This window comes from Bolinopsis microptera, chromosome 13 (genome assembly GCF_026151205.1).
Source record: "Bolinopsis microptera isolate Bmic1 chromosome 13, MBARI_Bmic_1.0, whole genome shotgun sequence".
Taxonomy (NCBI): domain Eukaryota; kingdom Metazoa; phylum Ctenophora; class Tentaculata; order Lobata; family Bolinopsidae; genus Bolinopsis; species Bolinopsis microptera.
In genome coordinates this window covers 7,903,017-7,924,044 of record NC_087084.1, presented here as the reverse complement: position 1 = coordinate 7,924,044, position 21,028 = coordinate 7,903,017, and the positions used below count along the sequence as shown (strand labels likewise).

The window sequence follows — 21,028 nt, the reverse complement described above, 5'->3', positions numbered from 1 at the left end:
AGTATCAGATACCTGGTACGACTTGTGGATGTCAATATTTCCGTTATTTGAGTTAGTATAGGGGTATTATAGTATGAGAGAATGAGATGAAAAGAGTTCCTGACGTGACACAAATAATTTGTATGTTGAATCCGGGATGGGATCTTCTGAGCAACTCCAACTATCGTCACCCTACACGACGTTGTCAAAAGTTTGGTCACAGGCCCTAGTTTGTTGGTCAATTGCTATCTCGAAATGAAATTTTACAAAAAATCAGGGTGAACCCCCCTCCGATCCCCCCTTAAAGCAATTCATGATCGAATACTAGTGTTTATTTGTTTGATGAATCATATTTATAACTCACTATATTGATAGTAAATCGATAAAGTCATAATTAAAGAAAATAGGTAAATAATCAATAATAATTCGGGGAGAATAATGACGGTGAGCTAAATTTTGGTACTCCGAAAATATGGTGTTTTTTCCGAAAAGCCACCGAATTTTGTACCATTTAAGTATGTTTCGTAAGGTACTAAGCTTAATTTACTTTAAGTTCGCACCCATCAGCACATTCCAGCAGCCTTATAATAATAAGGTTACAATAAAATTAATGTCCTCTTTTATTTTTTAAGGAGTCGCCAGGGTATCACTATGGTATCACCAGGGTGTTACCAGGGTGTTACCAAGGTGTTACCAAGGTGTTACCAAGGTGTTACCCGGGGCATGTTGTGTGGGGATTGTTCGAGAAACCTCAACGATTAGTTCATTCAAAAGTTTATCCTGGTTTCTTTGTGACAAAACGCCGCACCTCCTTACTCAATACTCGGTTTCTGAACTGGAATTCTATGGGCTTCCAGACTGCTAGACCGAGTATTACCGGCCGGAGTATTACCATCCGGCCCATCCTATTAATATAATATTAATATTCATATTAATATTTCCGTTATTTGAGTTAGTATAAGGGTATATTATGACCTGGCAACAGTCCCTGACGTGACACAAATAATTTGTATGTTGCAATCCGGGAGGTGATCTTCTGAGCAACTCCAATTATCGTGACCCTGCACGACACGTGCAGACGATCTATCGAACCTCAGGGGACAGTACTAATTATTGCGTCAAACTTAATCACATAAGACTGTTCCTGGGACGATGTAATTAGCAGTGATTGTTAAATTTAACACGTTTAATGAGACATTTCTTCTGGTCCATGAAGGGTACGAATAAAGTTATTATTATTACGGATATGTTCCATATGATTTATTATATATGGTAATATTATTACCATATGATTTACCGGTAGTCAAGTCTTCTCTCGATTTGATCAAGACGTGCCTAATACAATTTGATTGTCTCTAGCGAGATACTTATTATACTTCTGCTGCACAATCTGAAAAATGTTACAAATATAGCAATGATTGATATTGAATGAACGATTCACTCTGCGACATTTAATACTTTAATAACTTGATAATGCAACCCTTTGTGATGATCTGATTGAGTCGACTCATATATATATTATATTAATAAATGATCATTTATTATTATTAGGTCTCATGATTTTAAGTTTCTTTTATTCACATTCCTGATTATTTCTGAATAGACTCAGTGAAGACAAATTCTAATGGAAATAAATAGTTGCAGAACGTATCGAAATTTCTACGTCTATTCTGAAATAGAGTTAAATTTACATTAATATTTTTACGTTTGTGATGGGTACCAGGTTGATTAAAATGTTAAAATAGACTTGCTGATAAAATAATGAATGATTCTTTTATAGCAGTTCTTTTAGCACTGAACACATTATCTTGAAGTTATTTTGATTAAATGAAATCAAAGTTTTATTGCAAATTTTCATTATTTCCATTTTGCAGATTATGATGATGATAAAAGGTGCGATGCTAATATGGATCGTGCTCCTCGTTCTACCGGAGTCTCTTCTCGCAGGTCAGTCCGAATGTTACAATCCGGTTTTTTAAAACATCAAATTTCCGATTGGGTCTTATTAGAAATTATAAATTATAAATTAGAAAGATCATTACAAAATTGCATGTGTCAGATCCCGATCAGTAAAATGAAAATTATTTTACCAAACAAAAAACATAATATCATAGAAAAAGAAATGGTTTCAAAGTATGCACGGAATATGGATACTAAATCACAGCTTACTTTTAGGAAATCTTTGACTTTCACGAAATAGATTATAAACAAAATTTCTGGTCTCAAGAATGTAATCCTCTTAAATATTTACTGAATTGACTATTTGTGAGCATGTTGTGAAGGTCTGTGCTGTTTCTTTGTTTGATCTCCTTGTAGACAGGACATTCTTTAATAGCAAATGGACTTCGTCTTCTTTAATGATGTCACTAAAAGGGAGCTCGTTCAGGAGGTCTATGCTGATTCTGTCTGAGCTGCAGCAGAAGTGGCAAGCTCTGTAGAAGATGCTTGAATTTTTCCAGCCATATCGCCCGGTCTTGATAAGTTAAGTTTAAGTTTGTGGGAGCTTGTCCTCAGCCATGTGGTACATCGGGTTTTCTTGTGATTGGGTAGAGATAGGTATGGTTCTAATCCAAAGCTGGCAATGATTTCGTTGTAGAATGCAAGCTTTTTGTTTTCAAGTCGAGCTTTTTCCACTTTTGTTGGAACCAATCCCTTAGTATACTCCGAACGAGTTGGCTGTTCGGCATGGGAACATTTTTCGAGACTATAGTTCGTTAAATTGCTCCTGGGTCAAATGCGTCGGTCAGTGCTCACTGCTCTTGATGATCGGAACCAACTCTAGGTTTTTTTGCTCTACGAAAGCATGGCGAACAATCTGTGGTGAGTTTTTCTGTCAAGGAGGACGAGCCTGTTTTGGAAGTAAAGAAAGGTCTTATAGTTACCTTATCGGACCTTATTTGGACGGACAGTAAATCAACTGACATAATTATGAACGGACATTAATATGAACGCTACAACTACAAGGCATTAAAAACCATCAAAAAACCTACATTTTTTTGAGGTTTTTTTATTTCAGCAAATGATTTTTAAATCCTTTTTTATACAGTAAGTAAGGAAAGCAGTCGTTAAGCAAAAAAAATGTTAAAATATGTGCACATGATCAGTATCTAATATCTTAATATCATTATCACATATCATCTTCATCATATGAACCGGTGAACGTCACTTATTATTGACTTTTTTCCGCCAAGTGATCCTTGAAATAATCATATTCTAGTAGAGTTTTCTGTGCCTCGGGTAGACCAAGGAGAACCTTTCCGTCGTTAGCTTACGGCACTATAAAGTTCTCATAGTTTTTATAGTCTGGACAAAAAGTTCGAAGTATACAATTTTTGGAAAAAATTCAACAGACTTCAACTTGGACTTTATTTTGTATTTGAACGGACATAATAATGAACATTAGGGCCTCCAGCGTTCAATTAATGTCTGTCCAAATATAGTCCGATAAGGTATGTAAATAGTTTTCCGCACAGTCTCCCCAGTCCTTCTCCCGATTGGGACGGACCCAGTTATTCTCTCTGTCGCTTTATTTTCAATCGAATTATAGGTTTTCAATTTAGTAAACACATACCTTTGCTGTGACTCAAGGCAAATCACATAGAACCTTTCTCCGAACAATTTACAGTATAACTTATCGAGGTGAATTTACGCACGAGGTATTATGTCGGATCCTACCATACGATTTTAAATGAATATTAAAACGAATTAGCCTTATCACTTGAGAACAACCCGGAACACGTCGGAGTTATTTTTATAATAATCCTTCGTGCTTCGCACTCGAAATTATTATCAACTTTTCCCACGCGTCGCGGGAAAAATAGAAATACAATCCCTGTGCGTGCCGGCGTTATATGTGTTATATATATATATTAGAGCATTTACATATAGTAATTATTTTTTAACGTATTAATCACGTGGTTGTAGAACTACAGGGGGGAGGGGGCGGGGGGGGGGGGGGGGGGGGGCAAAAGTCAGTACCCATACGTTGGCCTTATAATAGCTCAGTCACTGAGTGCCCAATTGAAATAATTCTTTTTGATATTACTTACTACTACCATTGGTTCGAGGAATTTGTCAAATCGAAAAATATTCGCGTTCATTTAATAAATGAAGGTTCATTTGTTCGATAGTTTGGTTTGTTGGATCGAGCCAAATTTTATAATCACGTTTGGCCATTTAAAATACGTTTGTTCCGAAAAAATGAGAGTTCTAGCTTCTCATATGACGAGATATGAAGCATAACGAGTTTGTTTATTACGTGTGATCAGGTGATTGGGTTGAGGCTAGATCTGAATTATGGGAATCCCGGAATCGTGCAAAGAGCCCAATTACGGTGTCGTAATTGGATAATCATTGATTACCAATCAATTTTGCTAACGAGATACACAAATTGCTTGATAACTTCGTCATTTTACTATTTAAAATATGGGTACTGACTTTTGGCCCCCCCCACCTGTAGTAGAAGAGGTTGTAGCAGTAGAAGAAACGGTTGTAGCAGTCGAAGGAGAGGTTGTAGAAGGAGAGGTTGTAAAAGAAAAAATGGATGCTACCGAGTTTACCCACCACGGGACATATAACTACACGTATACACTGCCTGCTAAAACGGAAGCAAAGACTGATGCACCTGGTAAGCTTTATAAATTATCAAGTTAGTCAGATAATTAAGTCGATTATCTTATCAATTAATTTATCAAGCTTTACAAATCATTAAGTTAGTCGGAGTGACGTTACTGATTAATAATTATGAACTAAGCCTTACATTGTGTGTTTACTTTCGTGTTCAAATGCAATACACTTTTAAACTAAAACATATTTAATTTTATCCAACATTAATTTTATCAACATCAATTTAAATATATTGTCAATGTATTTCTCGTAGATGGTGGAAAGATCATAGACGAGAAGAAAGGTAATATAAGTTATAGAAAAAATAAATTTGGCGAGTGAGAGGCCGAATTTTGAAAAATTAAAGATTGATGGTCAAGCGTAAACATTTTGTGTCAAATTGTAGCGTACACATTTTGTTGTAGAAAGGCTAAAATAAGTTTTAGCCCCACTTAATGTGCCATTAAGGGTGATCTAAGCACTCCATTCAGTCTATGCGGCCTCCACGGGGCACGGGTGACTCTGATTAATGATAACAGATAAGGAAACCGTTATTGGCCTTGTAAGAGCCATATTCCATTTCCTATAGGCTATAATATCCTTCGCTTTCCTGTAATTAGTCAAAAAATAGCTTATTAAGAATTATTTTAAACTTAATATAATTAATTAATTAATTAACTGATTAAGATAATTACGATAACAGGCTCTGAAGGACCGACTAAAGTTGTAACGTGGGATTACACTGAAGAACTTGAACCCATCACTGAGAAAACTATAGGTTTGGAATTTTTTGATTGTGTTAACAACAAAGGTTGAACAGTTTGAGAATTTTTGATTTTTTTGTAGATTTTTTATTTATTAATAAAATTGAATTATCAACTAACTAATGAACTAATTTATTTAAATTATCCCAGTTATAACCTGCCCGGACAGCCATATTAAATGCGGAGACGGTCTATGTGTGAGTAAGAGGCTGCAGTGTGATGGAACTAAGGATTGCAGCGACGGATCTGACGAGATACCGGAATTTTGCCTAGGTTTGAAAAATTCGAATAAAGCTACTCTTCAGTAGTGATAACACGTTAAGACTTAAAAAGTGATTGGATGCACTAGGGTACCGTTTGAATTGTGCTAGGGTACCGTTTGAAACGCTAGTACAAGTTGTATCAATGTACGTTGTACAGTGTACAGTGTACATTGTACATTGTACATTGTACACTGTACACTGTACACTGTACACTGTACACTGTACACTGTACACTGTACACTGTACACTGTACACTGTACACTGTACACTGTACACTGTACACTGTACACTGTACACTGTACACTGTACACTGTACACTGTACACTGTACACTGTACACTGTACACTGTACACTGTACACTGTACACTGTACATTGTAAAAGTTATGTAAGTAAAAGTTGTACCAATCTCGTAATTTTTACCAAATCAGGGTATACCTGTCCCGGGAATGATATCAAATGCGGGGACGGTCTACAATGTATAGATCCGTGGCAAAATTGCAACGACAAAGTGGACTGTCTTGATGGGTCCGATGAATCCGAAGAAATTTGTTCAGGTTTAAAAAACTATACAAATTATTTATTTTAAACTAAAGTGTTGATAATAATAGTAATATTCAAATATTTTGCTGCAAAAGCAGCAACTTAAGATTAATTTAGTAATGTAAAATGGTAATCACACTTTATCACACATAATCACACTTAATCACACTTAATCACACATTATCAATCACACCAGTAAGTTCATGCGAAGATCAAGAGAGTGAGATTTTATGCGGCGATGGTCAGCAATGTATACTCAACCTGAAGCTCTGCGACGGCAAGGCACAGTGTGAAGATGGCTCTGACGAATCGGACGAATTTTGTTGGGGTTAGTTAATAATAGTTTAATCTTATATTAGGGAATTAAATAAAGCAATAAATTTATGAATTAATTGCAATTGATTGATGATATGATGTTTTAAGGTTCCTTTTTAGTTCTATTATCGTATCAAGTCTGAAACTAGTTAATATTTACTAACAACAAATATTGTATGATACTATTTCGAGACTTATACTTTACCACACTTTACCTCACTTTATCACACATTATCACACTTAATTACACTTTAATTACACTTTATCACACTTTGTCGCACTTTATCACACTTTATCGCACTTTATCACACTTTATCGCACTTAATCACACTTTTTCACAATTTATCTCACTTTATCGCACTTTATCACACTTTATCGCAACTTATCACACTTTATCACACTTTGTCACACTTTGTCACACTTTCTCACACTTTGTCACACTTTATCACACTTTATCACACTTTATCACACTTTGTCACACTTTGTCACACTTTATCACACTTTATCACACTTTATCACACTTTATAACACCAGTGTGGGATGGTCCCTGTCACAAAGGCTCACTAAAATGTGCCGATGGTAGACAGTGTATTACAGCCAGTGGCATGTGTGACGGAGTGAGACACTGCAAAGATGGGTCGGACGAAATCCCGGAATTTTGCCAAAGTAAGTTTGACGCGCAATATTATTAGTTTCATGATAGTTTCCTGTTAAAAATAAATTACATTAATCTCTTCGTGCCTGGAAAGTTTCACTGTCTTAAATTTATTTTCTCTAGTGGCGAGCAATTATACGAGTGGCTGAATGGTTTAACAAGCCGAATTAATTTAAATCGCATTCCGTAATGTTAGATCAAAATATGGTAGTTATCACTATATTAATTTATATTATCATTTATAATTATAAATTAATTTACATCATAATCATATTTTACAATGGCAATCCCTCCACTTCCTACTCCATAGCGGCCAATAATGTAGAATGAAAAAGCATTATTGAACATAGTCGCATACATGAATTTAAAATTAAAACCATCGACAAAAGGTAATGCCTACAATTGATGGAAATTTAGCGTCCGCTAACCGGCGCAATTCTTGTTCAGGTTTCATTTGGTAGTGAGAAAATACTACAATATAATCAAGGTACGATGTTGGATACCTGAGTTCTATATCTTTCGATAGCAACTCCATCTATGTATCTGCTTAGCTTCCATCACTGATCCTGGTACTTGAGATTCCAGGTGTGGCTTTAAACAATGTTTTAAGGGCCCAACACTCAGCTCACTCAGTTGATGGTAGAACAGTGGGTCTTTGTGCGATGTTGTAGCAGGGACTCCACTTCTTGTTTTCTCTTGCTAACCAGATTGCATAGGAACATCTGAGAGCAACCAAAGCCGCCTCTTGGAACACTGCTTTCTTTACTCTCTTTGTAACACCAAAGTAGTTTAGTAGGGCTGGTAAGGTATGATGCCAGAAGCCTCTACACCCAACCTCTACCGTAAAAAGCTGAGCTTTCCACCCACTGCCATGCAGCCCAGGAATAAGCTCTCTGTTGTAACGTGCTTGTTTACGTTCTACTTGGTCACTAAAGTTACTCTCGTCACCAACTGTCAACTCTACTAATATGACCACCTTTCCTTTATCAGACCAGACTACAATATCGGGACGTTCTGCAGTTCCGTAGATGTGCTGGGGGAACTGTGCTGGGAGGTCATCTTCGTCCCAGATAATCTGCCAATCTTGGTCTTTCTCAAAAGGGCTCTCTCTTTTCATCTTCGTCTTCGGTTTTTGGTAACAGCTGCTAGATGACTTGAAGCCTGTCCAGTCCTGAACTTCAAGTTTAAAATCTTTGTTGTTGAACTTCTCGATTTGATCCAGTAGGGATTTCGCAATGACCCGCAGCACGTTGTCATGCCTCCAATTGTATCGTTTGTTGTTCAGCGAGAAGTTGCAAGCTACCAAAATGTGCTTAATGTTGCAGTGTCTCCATCCGCAAAGTGGACAGTGTCCTGTGTCAGCATAGTTCCACAGGCTCATGTTTGCTGGAGTATTTGCAACGTCATGGGTTGCATTGAGGTGGAACTTAAGAAGAGCAGGGCTCATCTTGTAGTTGTAAATAAGGTTGTTCCAACCTAGGTCTAGCTGCATGGTGTTTTCCCATGTTAAGAATTGTCCTTGAACTCCCTTGTCTACCAGTGTCAACAGGATATCCTGCTCTGAGATGTGGGATACCAGTTCTTTCAGTTTTTCCTTTTCACTGGCTACACTCCTCTTGGATCCCAAGCCCATCCTGCCTTGCACTGTTACCCCTACTAACTCTCTGAAGTAGAGATCTCTTTCTCTAGCACTCAGCTCATTAGTGTAACCCCACCGACTGCTCCCTTCTTGTTTCTTGGCCCTGTGCTCGTAGACCTCCTTAACTTTAGGATCCTTGCTGTTCTTTAGAGAGTAACCTTTGGACACCTGAAGGAACTTGTATAAGTCCGATAGTCTTTTAAGATTCAATCCAAAGCAATCCTTATTTCTGTAAAGCACACTGACAGTAATTGTCTTTGTTACACCTAGCCATTTCTTCAGATACTTCGTACATATTGCTTCAAGATCTTTGACAAAACTAACCGGGAGATTGTAGATCATCAGGTCCCAGGAGAGCTTGCTGGTTAGGAGGTTGTTGTAAATCCAGCATTTCATCACTCCATTAAGGCCTGATCCGTCCACTGCCTGAAACAGTGTAATCAGTTTGTCTTCTATCAGCTTCTTGGTATCTTTGAGGCCCAGATCCACATATATCCAATGGCCAAGAAACTTCATCGGTGTATTTCCAATAAACTGGATTTGAGCTCCATCTATGAAAATTTCAGGGTCATAGGACACATACCTTCCATCTATAACCTTCATCCCCAGGGATACGCATTTACTCGGCTTGGCTTTCATTTTCCTTGACCAAGTAAGAAATCTTTCCATCACATCTATTAGCTTCTTCATCTTTTCCAGCCTGGGAGACATCAGAGTTAGGTCGTCAGCAAAAGCACGACTTGACGTGCTGCTAGAACTAAAAGACGGCTTGTAACCCAAGTCGCTTTGATTTTTCAGGAGATCCAATAGTAGGTTGAAAACTATTAAGAACAGTACAACCGATAGAGGGTCGCCCTGAAAAAGACCTAACATATAAAAGAACCAGTTTGTTTTCCAGTCCTTTGTCACCACTCTCACAATCAGCTCATCATAGTACTTAAACATATATTCTATGAGCCAGTTTGGGAACTTATAATGTCTTAGAGCATATATTATCAAGTTGTGGGGAACCCGGCCGTAGGCGTTCATTAGGTCCACCCAAACTGCAAAGATCTGTCGTCTATTAGATTTGGCATCCTTCAACTCTTCCATCAGAGCCTGAGTATGCTCGAGGCAACCTGGTGTCTTACGCAGGAATCCTTTCTGGATAGACGTGTCTATGTAGCTATTACTGACCATATACTCTAGCATTCTGTCCGCTAGTAATCCCATCTGCAACTTCCACTAGTGTTTGTTTTAGTGATGTTTCTGAACTTACTAGGGTCATCTAAATCCTCAGTTTTTGCTATCAGAATGGCTTCACCTACTCGCCATTGCAGCGGGACTCTCTGGCTTTCCCATAGAGAATCCAGCAATTTGAATACTGCTTTCGCCATTCTGGGACATCTCTTATATACCAGATATGGGACTCCATTCGGACCAGGTGATGATTTATTTCTACGGCTTTTCAGCTTCGTTTGAAACTCATCCCAGTCCAATCTCTCCATCTCAAATGCAGTCTTTGGTACTGGGGCATCGGGCAGTCCTTTAAGCTTTACATATAGAGCACTTCTCTCCTTATCACAGTACTCATTCTTAAAGAATCTGTCAGCCACTTCCTTGGAGAAATTAGGGGGTTTGTTCTTCTTATCCCCGTCCAGCAGTTTCCTTCCAAATTGAAATGGGTTTTGTTTAAACTGTGACTGTTCCTTTTTGCTCTCCTTATTCTTCTTCTTCCTGAGCTCATTACGACGGCTTTTGTTGTGTAAGCGCACGAGTCTCAGGTACTCAGTCTTAGCTTGAGCCAACATATTCTGATCATTGCTTCTCCTAGCATCTTTCTTGTTTCTCTTAGCCTCTCTCTTGGCCAAGCGAATAACTTTTGTCTCCTTGTTCTCCTTTTCCTTCTGGGGAACACGAGGTTTCTTCGCTTCCTCTTCACCGAATCTGCTTTCCAGATAGCTGTATACCAGCTTTTCTACCTTCTCCAGTCGGGACTCCACGTCCTCTGCTGCTACATTGTTCACCAAAACAATCAGGTCTTCATCAATTCCCTTCCATACTCCCTTCTCTGCTGCTGTTGGTAGTTTAAGTTTCTTTGTGACCTCCATCACTATGGCAGGCGGTTCTAAGTCTTTAAAGTGGAACTGTATATCAGAGCTTGCAGGTCCCGTTTCTGCGCTGTGGTTGTAAACCTGGCTTGTTCCCTGCTCCGACAAATTATTACGGATGTCATCTCCCCTCACCTGAGGCTCGGTTATGAGCTCCGCCGGTCTCATCTTACATCTCCACAGATGTTTTGCGACTTGTTTGAACTCGCGCTTGCACCATTGACAAATATTGTCGTCCTTTCTCAAAGGTCCTTCATCAGTTAATCCGGGTTGACCTTTGATGCTCCCCACCTGATCGGAGGTCTTGAGGCATTTATCTGTATATTGTTTTGTAGTGATTGCTTTCTGTAAAGCGGGGGCCTACTAAGCCTATTGCTAAACTCTGCACTTTCGCAGGGGTCATCAGTCTTTCCAGATGTCACCAGTCTTTCCCAGGCGTCACTCGGTCTTTCCCAAGAGTCACTAACACTTTCGTCAGAGTCAGCTGTCTTTCCCGCTGTCAACAGTGAAACTCGCCTCCCTGCAAGGCGCCATGTCCATTTCCATTGTGAGAAAATACTACAATATAATCAAGGTACGATGTTGGATACCTGAGTTCTATATCTTTCGATAGCAACTCCATCTATGTATCTGCTTAGCTTCCATCACTGATCCTGGTACTTGAGATTCCAGGTGTGGCTTTAAACAATGTTTTAAGGGCCCAACACTCAGCTCACTCAGTTGATGGTAGAACAGTGGGTCTTTGTGCGATGTTGTAGCAGGGACTCCACTTCTTGTTTTCTCTTGCTAACCAGATTGCATAGGAACATCTGAGAGCAACCAAAGCCGCCTCTTGGAACACTGCTTTCTTTACTCTCTTTGTAACACCAAAGTAGTTTAGTAGGGCTGGTAAGGTATGATGCCAGAAGCCTCTACACCCAACCTCTACCGTAAAAAGCTGAGCTTTCCACCCACTGCCATGCAGCCCAGGAATAAGCTCTCTGTTGTAACGTGCTTGTTTACGTTCTACTTGGTCACTAAAGTTACTCTCGTCACCAACTGTCAACTCTACTAATATGACCACCTTTCCTTTATCAGACCAGACTACAATATCGGGACGTTCTGCAGTTCCGTAGATGTGCTGGGGGAACTGTGCTGGGAGGTCATCTTCGTCCCAGATAATCTGCCAATCTTGGTCTTTCTCAAAAGGGCTCTCTCTTTTCATCTTCGTCTTCGGTTTTTGGTAACAGCTGGTAGATGACTTGAAGCCTGTCCAGTCCTGAACTTCAAGTTTAAAATCTTTGTTGTTGAACTTCTCGATTTGATCCAGTAGGGATTTCGCAATGACCCGCAGCACGTTGTCATGCCTCCAATTGTATCGTTTGTTGTTTAGCGAGAAGTTGCAAGCTACCAAAATGTGTTTAATGTTGCAGTGTCTCCATCCGCAAAGTGGACAGTGTCCTGTGTCAGCATAGTTCCACAGGCTCATGTTTGCTGGAGTATTTGCAACGTCATGGGTTGCATTGAGGTGGAACTTAAGAAGAGCAGGGCTCATCTTGTAGTTGTAAATAAGGTTGTTCCAACCTAGGTCTAGCTGCATGGTGTTTTCCCATGTTAAGAATTGTCCTTGAACTCCCTTGTCTACCAGTGTCAACAGGATATCCTGCTCTGAGATGTGGGATACCAGTTCTTTCAGTTTTTCCTTTTCACTGGATACACTCCTCTTGGATCCCAAGCCCATCCTGCCTTGCACTGTTACCCCTACTAACTCTCTGAAGTAGAGATCTCTTTCTCTAGCACTCAGCTCATTAGTGTAACCCCACCGACTGCTCCCTTCTTGTTTCTTGGCCCTGTGCTCGTAGACCTCCTTAACTTTAGGATCCTTGCTGTTCTTTAGAGAGTAACCTTTGGACACCTGAAGGAACTTGTATAAGTCCAATAGTCTTTTAAGATTCAATCCAAAGCAATCCTTATTTCTGTAAAGCACACTGACAGTAATTGTCTTTGTTACACCTAGCCATTTCTTCAGATACTTCGTACATATTGCTTCAAGATCTTTGACAAAACTAACCGGGAGATTGTAGATCATCAGGTCCCAGGAGAGCTTGCTGGTTAGCAGGTTGTTGTAAATCCAGCATTTCATCACTCCATTAAGGCCTGATCCGTCCACTGCCTGAAACAGTGTAATCAGTTTGTCTTCTATCAGCTTCTTGGTATCTTTGAGGCCCAGATCCACATATATCCAATGGCCAAGAAACTTCATCGGTGTATTTCCAATAAACTGGATTTGAGCTCCATCTATGAAAATTTCAGGGTCATAGGACACATACCTTCCATCTATAACCTTCATCCCCAGGGATACGCATTTACTCGGCTTGGCTTTCATTTTCCTTGACCAAGTAAGAAATCTTTCCATCACATCTATTAGCTTCTTCATCTTTTCCAGCCTGGGAGACATCAGAGTTAGGTCGTCAGCAAAAGCACGACTTGACGTGCTGCTAGAACTAAAAGACGGCTTGTAACCCAAGTCGCTTTGATTTTTCAGGAGATCCAATAGTAGGTTGAAAACTATTAAGAACAGTACAACCGATAGAGGGTCGCCCTGAAAAAGACCTAACATATAAAAGAACCAGTTTGTTTTCCAGTCCTTTGTCACCACTCTCACAATCAGCTCATCATAGTACTTAAACATATATTCTATGAGCCAGTTTGGGAACTTATAATGTCTTAGAGCATATATTATCAAGTTGTGGGGAACCCGGCCGTAGGCGTTCATTAGGTCCACCCAAACTGCAAAGATCTGTCGTCTATTAGATTTGGCATCCTTCAACTCTTCCATCAGAGCCTGAGTATGCTCGAGGCAACCTGGTGTCTTACGCAGGAATCCTTTCTGGATAGACGTGTCTATGTAGCTATTACTGACCATATACTCTAGCATTCTGTCCGCTAGTAATCCCATCTGCAACTTTCCACTAGTGTTTGTTTTAGTGATGTTTCTGAACTTACTAGGGTCATCTAAATCCTCAGTTTTTGCTATCAGAATGGCTTCACCTACTCGCCATTGCAGCGGGACTCTCTGGCTTTCCCATAGAGAATCCAGCAATTTGAATACTGCTTTCGCCATTCTGGGACATCTCTTATATACCAGATATGGGACTCCATTCGGACCAGGTGATGATTTGTTTCTACGGCTTTTCAGCTTCGTTTGAAACTCATCCCAGTCCAATCTCTCCATCTCAAATGCAGTCTTTGGTACTGGGGCATCGGGCAGTCCTTTAAGCTTTACATATAGAGCACTTCTCTCCTTATCACAGTACTCATTCTTAAAGAATCTGTCAGCCACTTCCTTGGAGAAATTAGGGGGTTTGTTCTTCTTATCCCCGTCAAGCAGTTTCCTTCCAAATTGAAATGGGTTTTGTTTAAACTGTGACTGTTCCTTTTTGCTCTCCTTATTCTTCTTCTTCCTGAGCTCATTACGACGGCTTTTGTTATGTAAGCGCACGAGTCTCAGGTACTCAGTCTTAGCTTGAGCCAACATATTCTGATCATTGCTTCTCCTAGCATCTTTCTTGTTTCTCTTAGCCTCTCTCTTGGCCAAGCGAATAACTTTTGTCTCCTTGTTCTCCTTTTCCTTCTGGGGAACACGAGGTTTCTTCGCTTCCTCTTCACCGAATCTACTTTCCAGATAGCTGTATACCAGCTTTTCTACCTTCTCCAGTCGGGACTCCACGTCCTCTGCTGCTACATTGTTCACCAAAACAATCAGGTCTTCATCAATTCCCTTCCATACTCCCTTCTCTGCTGCTGTTGGTAGTTTAAGTTTCTTTGTGACCTCCATCACTATGGCAGGCGGTTCTAAGTCTTTAAAGTGGAACTGTATATCAGAGCTTGCAGGTCCCGTTTCTGCGCTGTGGTTGTAAACCTGGCTTGTTCCCTGCTCCGACAAATTATTACGGATGTCATCTCCCCTCGCCTGAGGCTCGGTTATGAGCTCCGCCGGTCTCATCTTACATCTCCACAGATGTTTTGCGACTTGTTTGAACTCGCGCTTGCACCATTGACAAATATTGTCGTCCTTTCTCAAAGGTCCTTCATCAGTTAATCCGGGTTGACCTTTGATGCTCCCCACCTGATCGGAGGTCTTGAGGCATTTATCTGTATATTGTTTTGTAGTGATTGCTTTCTGTAAAGCGGGGGCCTACTAAGCCTATTGCTAAACTCTGCACTTTCGCAGGGGTCATCAGTCTTTCCAGATGTCACCAGTCTTTCCCAGGCGTCACTCGGTCTTTCCCAAGAGTCACTAACACTTTCGTCAGAGTCAGCTGTCTTTCCCGCTGTCAACAGTGAAACTCGCCTCCCTGCAAGGCGCCATGTCCATTTCCATTGTGAGAAAATACTACAATATAATCAAGGTACGATGTTGGATACCTGAGTTCTATATCTTTCGATAGCAACTCCATCTATGTATCTGCTTAGCTTCCATCACTGATCCTGGTACTTGAGATTCCAGGTGTGGCTTTAAACAATGTTTTAAGGGCCCAACACTCAGCTCACTCAGTTGATGGTAGAACAGTGGGTCTTTGTGCGATGTTGTAGCAGGGACTCCACTTCTTGTTTTCTCTTGCTAACCAGATTGCATAGGAACATCTGAGAGCAACCAAAGCCGCCTCTTGGAACACTGCTTTCTTTACTCTCTTTGTAACACCAAAGTAGTTTAGTAGGGCTGGTAAGGTATGATGCCAGAAGCCTCTACACCCAACCTCTACCGTAAAAAGCTGAGCTTTCCACCCACTGCCATGCAGCCCAGGAATAAGCTCTCTGTTGTAACGTGCTTGTTTACGTTCTACTTGGTCACTAAAGTTACTCTCGTCACCAACTGTCAACTCTACTAATATGACCACCTTTCCTTTATCAGACCAGACTACAATACTAATACTACAATAATAAACACTATATTAATTTATATCATCATTTATAATTATAAATTAATTTATGTTATAATCTAACATTGTTCAGGTTTCACTTGTCCGGGTTATCAAACTAAGTGTGGGGACGGCACCAAGTGTAACGCTAATTGGCGATTATGTGATGGCAAGAGTGACTGCGATGATGGTTCTGATGAGGAACCGGGATTCTGTGCGGGTTTGATAAATTATTTTATTTATTTATGTACAAATTGTTTTATTTATTTATCTAACATGTTATTTATTGATTTATAGGATCAGCTCAATTTTTTTCTTCATGAAACGCAAAAACTTCTGTGATCAACCCTTTTTGCAACAAACCGCATAACTGGAGACCAGTTAATTAAACAATCTATCGTAGCATTAATTAATCAATACTTATTATTATTTAATTTAACATAATTTCAGGATATGAATGTCTAGATAAAAAAGAGAAATGTGATGACGGTCTACAATGTATTGCTTCAAACAGAGTGTGTGATGATAAGGCACAATGTCATGATAAATCGGACGAGTCCGCGGAGAAATGTGGAGGTTTGCAAACGTTACTAATTTGGATGGCGCATATTTTAGCAAAAACTTTCCCTGATGCTCATAATTCGGACTGCTGACAATTTGTGATAAATTATGTTTCAAATGACGTGGGGGTAATAGTTTGGGGTGTAACAAATTGGATGCTAATGTTAACGATTCAAAAGCAATATTGATAGTAACTTAAACAAGTAATATCGGCATCACTTTGGCCGATTTATTTCTAGTCAGTTCTAATACTCTAATACATAAAAAGTCGCGTTTACGTTTCAAGTAAATCTATAGAGAGCTAGATATTCTAGTCGGTCTCTCCACATGCAATTAAATGAATGACACCAGATCCGGATGGAGAAGTTGTTGTTGAGGTCAAAGTAACTAAAAAGAAGCGAAAGGGAAAAGGAAAAGGAAAAAAAGTCATCCGGACAGGAAAAGGTTAGTAGTACTACAAATAAAATACGACTAGGAGTCTTGAATGTTGAGTAATTTTAATAATAGTCAGTCCTCTGCAGTGCTGCTGCTAATTGCTCACCGACAGTTTCAGCTAATAATCACTACTCACTTGATTACATCCGGTGATTGATAAATAAATAAATAAATAAATAAATAAATTAATTAATTGATAAATAGAGGCTCACAGCAGCCTACATTTAAAACAAATTTATATATATAAAAAAAGAGACGCTGGGCCAGTGAGCCTGGTGGCCCACGAGAGGATAGCATGTGGATGCTTTGCCTACCTCTGGGGTATGGCAGTCCTATGGGGGATGCCGGGGGAATCAGAATGTGTAATGTAGGATGATGGTAAGATGATGGTGTAAGATGTGTCGTGTATGAACGATTAAGTGGCAGCTGGGTGTGGAAGAGTAAGGTGAAATAAGACGACATGTGTGTAGTCGCTATGTCACACCAGTCTGGTCCAGCTCCTTTGGCACAATTAAGCGTTTGGTGCGTTTTGCGAAGTTGACAATAGTGGAGATGTGTTGGTTGTCGAATATGTCATTGACGGTGAGGTAATAGTCCTGGAAATATATTGACCTCTTATTTGGGCAAAAGCCGGACACTGTCCTAGAAAATGTGAGACAGTCTCCTCTCCGTAGCAGCCTACATACTTAAATTGTATGTCTGTTACCTAAAGTTATTAAAAGAAAAAGAGAAAAGGTTATTGACACGACCATAGTCCGAGTCACACATTGCAAGTAATTGTTCAATGCTCATAGATTATTGGATTGAAAGTATCGTGTGTTAATTGGGACAGCCAGTCAGCCACAATACTTTGATAATTAACCTCTCCATTATAAGTCATTAATTAAATATAATAAATTAATTAATTATAATTAAGTAATTAATTAAGTAATTACCACCTACTTACAGATAAACCCGATGAAGAAGGTGATAAAGAAGGTGGTGGTAAGAGACGGTACAGAGGCCTAGGAAGAATCAGAAAGAAGAAGATTGGTCCTAATAATGAGATTATAACTGAAAGTAAGAACTCAGTTTGACATATCTAGGGATCGTTAACATATTACATCCGTTAGCCACTAGCTATTGAGTGGATATTAAACTTTTCCAAACCCATCCACTACTCTCCTAGGAGTATGTAATACGTGAAAACTTCCTTACGAATAAGAATGGTACATAAACTGGATAACACTAAAACTTCTTATCCTTATAATAATTCTTATAATATTTTTTTAAATTCAGATGTAAGATTATTTATTTAAAAAATAAAAGAAAGAAAGATCATTTAGTGTACATTCCATTATTCAAGTGATTTGGTAATTACAAAATATTTCGTTCAACGAGTTTACATTTCAGGTGCAACTATAACCACTTCGTTCATCACGGTCGTATCTACCGAAGGACCTAAAGTAACAGGTGAACAAAATTAGTGGATCTCAAAAAATTAAATTTGTCGACCTCCCCTGAAGTTGTAGGGCGCTCCTTTACAAATATTATCCTTTACAAAACTTTACGTAATATCATTTCAGAACCATATCCGACCTGTGACTGCTGGACTCCTGAGTGTGGCTACTGCTCTAACATGGACTGTACAGTAAAGCAGGATCTAATCAACTCTCAATCAGGGGTCGAAGTACACTCTCACATCAAACGGAAGACGTTCAGTACCATTGTACTGTATGAAGAGGACGGAAAAGTTGTCGGCAGACTCCAGTGGAGTCTCTCCGGAATCTACCTCACCGGGTGCATCGCCTGCCAAACACCTCCAGCTTTAAAGAAAGCTACAGCCAAAGGCGGACATACTGTATGGTCATTGTCCCTGAAAAACGGATTTCTGCGAATCAAGATCGACGGAGAAGTCTTGTACAAACAAGATCTCCGAGGAGAATGCGCTGATATATACGGTAAAATAAAAAGATTTGCCTTCTCGGACATGAGTTGTGAGAATTCTTTCTCTTTTGATCCAGCGGAGATGGAGCTTGGAGAGGGAATAACGTCTGACTGCGGAGGGAAATGTTCGCGGTAGCTGATACGGACAATAAACTGTTCTGAGTTTGAGTTTGGATTGTTTGAACATGTAGCTATAAGGTGGATAAGGCGGTAAGGCGTGTTATTGTTGGAACCTTGTATAATTAGTCAATGCATGGGGATTTGAGTTTGTTTACTTGTTCAGACATGATTCACAAACCCGAATACTAGTGAGCAGGTGAACCTGATTTTATCTGACACGTGCCAGCTTTTAAACAATAAGATATCAGTGTTGACCTATCAAAACCACTGTCACGTGTCAAAACAAATATGGTTCACTTCCTTATTAGAATTCCAATCTATTAATACATTTAAAAAGTAAACAATTTGCAAGAATAATTAAATACTAAGAATTACATTAAATATTAATACTGTTATCATACTGATAAAACTGCAACCTAAAATTAACTTGTATACATTTTAACAAAATGTACTTTCATCACGTGATCCTACAGTTATACATTATACATTATACACTTACAGTTATACTTTTCGATTTATTAGTTCTGATTTTTCATTATCAAAAGTGTTTTTTTTTGTTGTTTCAGAAATGCAATTAACTAATTAATTTCATCAAAGATTTCTCCGGAAGTGAAGTCACAGTGAACTCAATTATTGATCATTAAGAAAAATGGAGTCTAGACGGTAAAATCTAAATGTTTTCTACCAGTAGGACATTTTCATAATCACAATGCTGGTAAGCATTACCGTCGCCCTTATATTCACAATACTATTTACCCCTATACTAGTATATCCCCTTTATTGTTTTCCAGGCATTAAGACTCATCGAAAGTAGTTCAGCAGGTATATTTAAGTTCAAAACATTCTAATTCAATGTTAAAGATGACAGGAATAAGAAATAGTTATGTGGAGGTTTTTAAGAAATTTGCGCAAAATACGCGCCAGCATGTTATACGAAATTAGGTAAAAAACCCAAAATCGCCATATTCAGGTGCCTTAAAAACCATGTTAAAATTGAGTTAGAGATCTGAAACTTTGCAGGGCGTCTAGACCTTGTCCAAATCGACTGCAAAAAAAATTTCATGTTTCAGGAGTATCGGGAAGTGGGTTTTCTGGAACCCCTGTTTTACAACAGATTGTCGTGAAGTATAGTATAGACGCTTTTGCAGTCAATTATAGTCAATTATAGCCTACATTTAAGTGTCTGTAGATCCAATAGTATAAAAGATACAGTCATTTCGAACCACAGGTTTTAAAGATAATTGTTTATACTTTAGTTTACATTATATCAAAAAATAATTTATCTTCATCATCATCACTTGATGACGTTATCAAATTAGGTGTTTTTAAAACTTGATTTTTGACAAAGTAATAACTTTTCAAATCGATTTTAAACCATTAAGGAGTAATTTTATTCAAAATCTGAGGACATTTTCATCTTAGATAATTGTTCAAGCATTCTGAAAATCTACCGGAAAAGTTTCTTACTTTGCTCCTTCATAAAGATATTCGCTATTGAAGTAAGTGCTTTTTTGAAGAATAATTTTATAAAAACACAAAAGTTGTGAATTAGTATTCTTTGGTGTTGGGCCATCCCTTGAGTTGTGGAGCTTAATTTTGCTTTTTAAAGGTCTAAATTGTGTTATAGGATAGTTTTAAAGTTGGAAATCGAAAAGTTGCACACGTGGGGACACGCCCAAATTGATAGAAAATTGCTAAAATTACTGAAAATTGCTGTTTTCACCATTTTTATCAACTTTGGAGTCCCGTTGTGATCCAAGTTCTATATGAAATCTTCTGAAACTTTGCATGCTTATTAAACTATATATAAAATACTGCTATGCAAAAATTTACGGTGATTCAATATTGTATGCGCACGCAACGTCCGCTCAAAGTTTGCACGTGCGAAAGGTGAGAATTTTGCTCATTCGTGATTTCGAATAAATTCTGCTTTCCCACGATATTTAAATGGCATTATATATGAATTTAATGCCAACTTGAATGAGTAAAAAGTGCCATATTCAGTCAGGTAAAATTTCGAAATCGATGAAATTACCTCCTATTTATTAATATAAATATGAATGAAGTTATGAGTTTACATTTCGGCTTTGTAAATTATCCTGACATTATAATCAAAAAGAGATGATATTTGACCAAAACCCATATCATGGGTAGAGTGTACCGCTGCCAGTGTCTCTCTTTTCCAAACAAAAGGAAATGATATTAATTTGAATAACCGTCCGCAAATGCAAATT

At 38.7% G+C, this 21,028-nt stretch overlaps 3 protein-coding genes across 6 annotated transcripts in view; 1 reads left to right on the top strand and 2 right to left on the bottom strand.

Annotated features, from left to right (window-relative positions):
- LOC134824961 (ATP-dependent RNA helicase DDX3X-like) overlaps positions 1 to 6,185 on the bottom strand; it is a 70,105-nt gene extending 63,920 nt beyond the window's left edge. For both annotated transcript variants that reach the window (XM_063836991.1, XM_063836993.1), the window contains exon 1: positions 6,182 to 6,185. The gene's annotated coding sequence lies outside the window, so the exon portion shown is untranslated. The remainder of the gene's footprint in view (positions 1 to 6,181) is intronic.
- Positions 1,853 to 19,331, top strand: LOC134824962 (low-density lipoprotein receptor-related protein 4-like). The gene is made up of 14 exons (XM_063836994.1): positions 1,853 to 1,926; positions 4,439 to 4,606; positions 4,859 to 4,888; positions 5,288 to 5,362; positions 5,499 to 5,621; positions 6,041 to 6,166; positions 6,349 to 6,480; positions 7,002 to 7,133; positions 15,847 to 15,972; positions 16,203 to 16,328; positions 16,665 to 16,757; positions 17,697 to 17,807; positions 18,141 to 18,200; positions 18,314 to 19,331. Exons 1-14 carry the CDS (start codon positions 1,857 to 1,859, stop codon positions 18,808 to 18,810), a joined length of 1,869 nt encoding a protein of 622 aa, XP_063693064.1. The 5' UTR covers positions 1,853 to 1,856; the 3' UTR covers positions 18,811 to 19,331.
- On the bottom strand, positions 7,587 to 10,894 carry LOC134825132 (uncharacterized). 3 transcript variants are annotated; one of them, XM_063837275.1, is made up of 3 exons: positions 9,345 to 10,894; positions 9,086 to 9,187; positions 7,587 to 8,929 (listed from the first exon to the last, which is right to left on the bottom strand). In XM_063837275.1, the coding sequence occupies exons 1-3, from the start codon at positions 9,378 to 9,380 to the stop codon at positions 7,748 to 7,750; spliced, it is 1,320 nt and encodes a 439-aa protein (XP_063693345.1). In that variant the 5' UTR covers positions 9,381 to 10,894; the 3' UTR covers positions 7,587 to 7,747. The 3 variants fall into 3 exon arrangements, with proteins under 3 accessions (XP_063693345.1, XP_063693343.1, XP_063693344.1); XM_063837273.1 differs by having other exon boundaries at positions 9,086 to 9,660; XM_063837274.1 differs by having other exon boundaries at positions 7,587 to 9,187; positions 9,345 to 9,473.
- Positions 19,332 to 21,028: the final 1,697 nt, after the last annotated feature.

Excerpts from the sequence above, each read along its gene's own strand:
- LOC134824962 (XM_063836994.1), top strand. The coding sequence starts at position 1,857 with ATGATGATGATAAAAGGTGCGATGCTAATATGGATCGTGCTCCTCGTT. Across the intron at positions 4,889-5,287 it reads GATCATAGACGAGAAGAAAG|GCTCTGAAGGACCGACTAAA; the intron begins GTAATATAAGTT and ends TTACGATAACAG. Across the intron at positions 6,167-6,348 it reads ATCCGAAGAAATTTGTTCAG|TAAGTTCATGCGAAGATCAA; the intron begins GTTTAAAAAACT and ends CAATCACACCAG.
- LOC134825132 (XM_063837273.1), bottom strand. The coding sequence starts at position 9,634 with ATGTTAGGTCTTTTTCAGGGCGACCCTCTATCGGTTGTACTGTTCTTA. Across the intron at positions 8,930-9,085 it reads TGATGATCTACAATCTCCCG|GTGTCCAAAGGTTACTCTCT; the intron begins GTTAGTTTTGTC and ends AAGTTCCTTCAG.